At 43.6% G+C, this 7,246-nt stretch overlaps 1 protein-coding gene across 1 annotated transcript in view; it reads left to right on the top strand.

Annotated features, from left to right (window-relative positions):
* The first annotated feature begins 527 nt into the window (after positions 1 to 527).
* LOC126547826 (uncharacterized protein C05D11.1-like) overlaps positions 528 to 7,246 on the top strand; it is a 120,785-nt gene continuing 114,066 nt past the window's right edge. The window contains exons 1-2 of the mRNA XM_050195818.3: positions 528 to 823; positions 6,458 to 6,540. Of these exons, the coding sequence (XP_050051775.1) occupies positions 685 to 823; positions 6,458 to 6,540 (222 nt within the window). The 5' untranslated portion in view covers positions 528 to 684. The remainder of the gene's footprint in view (positions 824 to 6,457; positions 6,541 to 7,246) is intronic.

Here is a 7,246-nt window from a genome sequence, read left to right as displayed (position 1 = left end):
CGAGTGTTTGACGAACCGCACCCTTCGGCTGGCGGCAAGCTCGACTGCGACGGCCAGGTTTCACCGCGATCTCTCGGACAACCCGTTCGGCAGCATGTGTGATGTGTGTGAAACACTGTGGCCTAACTTCAATGAAACACTGTGATCATAGTCTTTGCAACGCTCGTGATAACTAGGTTTACAAGAGGTAAACCTCAGCCAGTTTTTCTGGGCAGGGTTTCAAGCTCATTCTAGAAGTAGCAACAGGTGTAGTGTATGGCCGCATGGTTCTATACTGAAGTTGCTACCTCATCTGACATGCGTCATTTAGAAGTCGGGCTGCCTTCTTTTGAATTTCCCGCCGTATGCACGTATGTAGTACTGCGGTTACCTTCCCGATTCTAACATTTTACACAATTCATTATCTTTCATCCGCGTAAGGTCTCGGGACGTCATAGTTTGCTTTGCTGGACTATTTTTTGTTCTTCCTCCATCGTTCTGTTTTGTCTGTGTCTGCTTGTGTGTTGTGTGCGCTTTCTCCCCTCCTTGCTTCTGCATGGTTCTCCAGTCTCTCGATTCTCGTGAGATCCGCGCACGTGTCGGTCGCTAACGCGGCCGTTTTCTCTAGCCACGGAGACTACAAAATCGAACACTGCGGTTCCAATTCCAAGGCCCTGGGCCGCACGAGTGCCTTCAAACGACGTTATGGCCAATTTTCAGGAAGTATGTGTCGTCCGCACCGACGGCGACCTACCGCTGGCGAAGTACCGGTCAACAAAAACTGGCATGACCGTGTGCGTGTCCGAATTTGATGGGCCACTCATTAGCGGATACCTTTGCATCGGTAAGTGCGATATTGCTCCCGTATATTGCCTCATGACTACCTTCATGTGCTGATCACGCGCATGTGCAGTCAATCACCGCGCTCAGCTGCGCGCGATGGATTGACTGTTAAGAAAGCGTTCCATTTGCGTCCTGCAATTTTTTCAACAATGTGAGCATAATTACTAATGTGAACCTGTTATATAGCGCTACAGGAAAGAAAAATTCCAACCCTGCGTATCGCAGCGACCGCAGTCGTATGTCTCTCGCGGGGAAGCACCTACAGGGGTATTTCAGACGAGTGGGGGGGGATGTCTCTTCAGTTATTTATAATGTTGACATGTTTATTGGCATAAATACCGCAGTCTGTTGAAGTAGCAAACAAGTTGGGTTAACGTCAATATCAAGTATAGCACGTCAAAGCGCTGTACAAAAACTACAAAACGAAAGGTAAACAATTGAGTAGTGATAAGTGGGTGGTTGGGGGAATGACACACCATTGCATGCGTTAAATAACCAGATGAATGTATACACCACTACCATGCCCACACCGGCGTGTATTTGTGACGCTTGGTGTTGTGCTAATAAGTATATTAGTCATAAGACACGTTCTAATTCAGTAGTGAAAGCGCTCAAATGAAGTTTATGGACGGATATTGATGATTAGAAGCAAACACCATTGAATAAAGCTGTATGATTTGCCCATGGGTATATGGCGAATGGCAGTAACCAACTCCATACTGTGAAAAGTACAAAGGACATGGATGAGCGATAAGACAGGCACGACCCACCGTGGTTGCTTAGTGGCTATGGTGCTAAGCACGAGGTCGCATTATCGAATCCCGACCACGGCGACCGCATTTCGATTGGAGCGAAATGCGCAAACACCCGTCTACTTAGATTTAGGTGCATGTTAAAGAACCTCGGGTGGTTCATACTTCTGGAGTCCCCCACTATGACATGCCTTATACTCAGATTGTGGTCTTGCCACATAAAACCACATAATTTATATACTTAAATCAACACAGGCACTGTGTCTTTTGCTCTCTAATCTGTGGCCTTGCACTGTGTGCAGTAAGTGGCATTACAAACTAGCCCAAGTCAATACTGTATTGAACCAACTTTGAAATGAGAGTCAACAGAAGGAGTGATGCCCGTCTTAGCTTGTAAACAGTCACCACACAACACGTACTCACCAAGTGTTTCAAAACATGGAGCTCTGGGAAAGTTCATTTACCGCAAGGCCTGTATGCACCCAAGGATGCATGTATGCTTGCTGTTTACACCCATAAGCGAAAGTATACAGACCACAGCATCGCTGAAGAAACTGCATTTTCTCGCAATTAACATTAACAAACTGAGCTTGACAAGTGTACTGGAAAGTTTGCAATGCCAAGATTGCACTTTAGTCCTCCATTCCAAGATATATTCACAGGCAGAGGGCAAAATCTGTTTTATCGCGCAATCCCTGGTCCGTATACTTTTACTGACGGGTATACCTGGCAATTTTGGACTGTGCACCCAGGCTGTAAGGTAATGTTATAGAAGGATACGACTTTAAAAAACAGCAGTTCGCAACCAAAGCGCACGGACTGCGCAGCGTTGTGTTACTCCACTAGCCAATCACAGAAGCAAACAAAGTTGTCGTTGTGCAACGTTTTCAACATGGCATAGTCCTTGATACCAGAACCTCCGGAGTGCCTGCTGTTCTTGAAGAGCCTTTTCATAGGCGGAAGCGGGGAGGTGTGCGACAGACATGTACAAAGTGTATGGAGTCTGAGAATTTCACTCTTCAAAAGTCCTCGGTGCAGTTCAATTCATTGCTGAGCCCGTTTTACTCGGGAAACATCACTGCCTGCTGAACTGAAACTTGACAGTAAATAGTTGCATTGAAGCAAGCATTTTATTTCAATTCAGTAAAGAATTAGGCTTTCGCCATTCCACTATAATAGACGAGTGAAAACATAAAATTTCACACTTATATCTTTATTTTTGTTATCACTGCCCTATTTAGGTCACAGGAAAAGTTTTAAGTGCGAACTATTTGCAGCCTCGCGGAGGAACAGTGGCTGGTGGCTATGAGGGTGTGGGTGGGGCTTCACTGCAGACTTAAGTTGTATCTGACTATAGCATTTTCTATGTTAGAAAAGCTTAGTGTCAGCAAATGTTTGTGGAAACTCCTAGTATTACTGTAGCCATTCTTTTGTTTTTATTGCACATTTTTAGCAACATACATTTCTTATGACAATTATGAGGACCGTGTGTTAAACTTATATAAAGGAAGACATGTTTTGTTTGGAAAGGGGAAAAAAAGGGGGGGGGGCATTAACATATGCTCTTTTGTTAGCCGCTTATGGCTGAACCTGCTGCTGATGTTCATGGCAGCTTTAACTGCTTTTGTTGTGCATGACAATGCAGTTTCATGCTTTTTTGCACCTTTAAGTGCACTAACGGGCAATAAAATATGTTTAGCTTTGTGAATGTTGCTTGCATCGATATGTGCACTCATCAAATGAGAGAAAAAAAAACAAAGCCTGATGATGTTTTAAGGCTTACATTTGTCCATTGCTCATGAAGACATTCTTTTTACATCACATTATCTGTTTTATTATTCTGCTTTTCATTTAGGAAGTGCAAATTTTATTTCAAGTATATTTTATCCTTTCCATATAGGCTTTCATTGGTATTCTAAGCTGTATTGGAAATGCTATTGGAAAAGTTATTGGAAATGAATTTGAAGAACATGTTAGTGTCTGATATTTATTAGCATCAAGTTCAGGTAGTGTGTACCATTCACAAAAACCACTGTTGTCATTGCTGCATCACTTGTGAAATTTCATGCTGGTGAGGCATGATGTGTGGGAAATGATGGAAATGTAGGAAATTATGTGGGAAATACAGAAGTAGTTACATCTAATTCTGTTTAAAACGAAAGCAAAGTACGCTGAATTTTCTGACAAAACATATGTATGCATTGTCCAAGTGTCTTCTGTGCAGAAAGCTTCATGAGAAATAATGTTGGAATCCACCCAGAAGTAGCATGAGGCTACTAAGAAAACGCATAGGATTTCCTCAACCTTCCCAGAAAGTTGCTTTGCCTTGTGGGATCATGTAGCAATTGCATTGCTATTAAGTGTTCCAATGTGTCGACATGTCTATTAATTCGCCTCCACCCTGCCATTAGCTATCCTTCTAGTTAGCTGATGATAAAGTGACTACCCTGGAGAGGCAGTTCTGGTGCGTTCAATCCCCAGACCGGGATAAATTTTTCAATATGGAAACTTTCTTTCTGAGAAGCCTGTACGGGTTTTCTTTGTAGCCTTATGGCACCAGGTAATGGACTTAAATGTTGACAAAAGGAAAGTATTCATCATAACTTTAAATGTCTTGTACAACAAAAGGCTGATCTTGTAGTGCAGAAACAACTCTTTTGTTTCTCTCAGAATGACATCTCACTCCTGGATATGGACAGAACGTTTGCCAGATGAATGTAGTGTGCTCTTTATTCCATTTATTATCGATGTGTTGCATTCCAATTCCTTAGCAGTACCATGTGAGCACTGATTAGCCAGCACGGCAGCGCCTTTTGATGGTCGCAACGCGATGAAAGCACATGTCCACAGGGTTCAATTTGAGCATGTCTGTCATTTTCTACGCTCTTCCCACAAGCACAACAAAGCCCCTGCCATGGTCAACTAAGGTACCAGCTTCCCAGCTGATTGGAGATAGGAGTGTGGGTTGCATTTGACTGCATCATAGCTTTGCATGATTTGTTAATTATTTTCTGTTGTATGCCACATATACTAAGGAGAGAAAGAAAAAGAAGCCCAGCTGGCACATACTTTTGCTATCTCCAATTGTCCTGGAAGCTGACCACTGAGTTAATGTTGGCAGGGGCTGTGTCAAGTTTGTAGAAAGAGCCTATAGGACGACACTTGTACTCAAGGTGAACTTTGTGCTCATCTGCTTATTCTCACTGATTTCATTGTACTAGACATATCAAGACTCTGACATGCTTGCTGGTCTACACTCACGTGGTACTGTTAAAGAATCAAAAGGCTGTACCTGTACTTAGCAGTGTAAATCCCACCTGTGTTTCTCAGCAAGAGTGCGTTAACATCACTGGTGCACTTCTGTGTGAGCTAGAAAGGGCAGTCTCTCTTGGTTGACACTGCGTCTGCCTATCTTTGTGATAATAAAGTCACTTCATTGGCTGGCTGCAGTTACCCGGTGCCTACAGAGCATATTTTAGAGCGAAAGCTCTACTACGCCATGTCTCACGAGGTCATTCATCGCATTGCAATGACCTTGAGCCGACGGAGCGCACGTGTGGCAGGCGTGATGTCACGTCACGTAATCCTCTGTGGAGAGGCGTTGGAGCTGCACTCGCTTGGAGCCTTGCCGCTGCAGTACCACGTGACTAGGCGTGGGTTTAACAGCTGCTTCGTCGGCACTTGGTCGCTCAGTCTCGCCATAGGTCTCGCCATAGATGGCGTGCCTGCTGGGCCGTCTGTGCATTCACTTCAGTGCAAGCAACAGGCTGAATCCGATCATCCAGTAGATGGAGCTGGACGGCAGGCTGAGAAATCTCAAGCAAAGGCAAAGTTGCCTGCTGCAACACCGGAGCTAAGGGAGGCCAGATTAGCATGTTATAGAGAAGCTAACAAGTGTGGGTGTGTGCCAAAATTGAAGCTACTGCAACAGTCGCCATCGTTGAGCAACACAAACATCAAGGAGGAGGAGACGAAGCTGTGGATACAAGCAAGGGCACCCACAACGAGTGTTTGACAAACCACATCCTTCAGCTGAAGGCAAGCTCGACTGCGACGGCCAGGTTTCACCGTGATTTCACGTAAAAACCGTTCGGCAGCGTGTGTGATGTGTGTGAAAGACTGTGGCCTTACTTCAATGAAACACTGTGATGGTAGTCTTTGCAAAACCAAGCCAGACAGACCTTTCACTAGTGATAACTAGGTTTACAAGAGTTAAACCTCAGCCAATTTTTGCTGCAGTAAGAAGACATGCTATGACTTGCTCTATTTAAGGAAAATGATAAGACGATAAGCACAAGAAACTTAGGAATCTTATGATGACAGGTGTCAGTATATACCACGTCATTGCAACATTGTGGTGTGGATGAAGTCAATAAACTGCTAACGCGGTGTTATCTTGTTTTCGATTCTTTTTAGATGAATTTTAAGTGGCAGGTTTAAATTTTGGACTGAGCAACATTTATAACAGGCCTCCCTTCCACCGACTTCATTTATTTACAAAGCACACGTGTAGTCCTTATTGCATGTGTAGTTTGGAATAAAAAATTGTGGCTTTGTTGATGCTCCCAAGCTTTCCCCATGACGAAAGGCTTGGGAACTCTTCACCTCAAACAGCATACCCGTGCACCTCATCAATGAAGTACCTGAACTCAAATAGCGCATGCACATTGCAACATCAAAGAAAAACCACAAATGCAGGTTGAGGCCAAACTTTCACTTGGAAATCCCTTTGTGCTTCTAGCCTGTGCCTAGCCTTCTTTTTTTGTTACCATACCAAGCAAAGTGATTTGAAAACCAGATGGCTTGTATGGTGTATCTAGTAGCTAGTAGCTTATTGGATGTTGAGAACATAGCATGGCATCTCTTATTTTTTTCTAACCCAGCGACTGAAGCTCAAGATGACGACGGCCTGCCGCATACCTTAGAACATCTAATTTTCATGGGCAGCGAGGACTACCCTTTCAAGGTATGAGGCCTGGCGATGCATTGAAATAGGCCTGAACATTTTGTTTGCTATAGTGGTCAGGGGTTGTTGTTAAAAAAAGTAAGTGCTAGAGCATAACATGCTCTGTGAGTTACGATAAGCCAGTAACTTGCTGCATGTCTGCATTTTGTTGGCTTCTGTACACATCTATCATAAAGCTTGTTGCCTCATTCGTTTAACACCTTTTGAAACCTGTTCTCTTGTACTGCAGTATCATCTGTGGAATTCTTTATTTCACCACGTTAAGGACCATTTGTTCTTTTCTTTTTCTTGTGTGATTTGCGTAAGCCTTGACACAACAGCCAGAAGTTGACTAGACTAATCTAAAGAAATATATAAGAAGGGAAGGGAGGTCCTTTACTTGCAAAAATGAAAACGGTTTCACCTCTGGAATCAGTTTATATTCAAAGTGCTGTCATTTAGATAGTTTTATGCAGAAATGCAACTTCATATTTTTACAATGGCAGAAGTACATACCGTTTACAGACTCTTTCTAAGTATTGTTGTTTGGTCTACTTGAAATTTCATGATGGTCGAGTCCATTGGTTTATCCTGCCTACACGCATGCTCGGCTGGTTGCTGGGACGTCTGCAGGCTTGAACACCACTTTTGCAGCCCTTAATCTACTCTGCACGCATCATATAAGGCTGATCACTGATGAACCACTTGTACAAACATATTAGCTTGG

This window comes from Dermacentor andersoni, chromosome 1, assembly GCF_023375885.2.
Source record: "Dermacentor andersoni chromosome 1, qqDerAnde1_hic_scaffold, whole genome shotgun sequence".
Taxonomy (NCBI): domain Eukaryota; kingdom Metazoa; phylum Arthropoda; class Arachnida; order Ixodida; family Ixodidae; genus Dermacentor; species Dermacentor andersoni.
The sequence above is the reverse complement of the archived record's forward strand: the minus strand, read 5'-3'. Positions and strand labels throughout refer to the sequence as shown.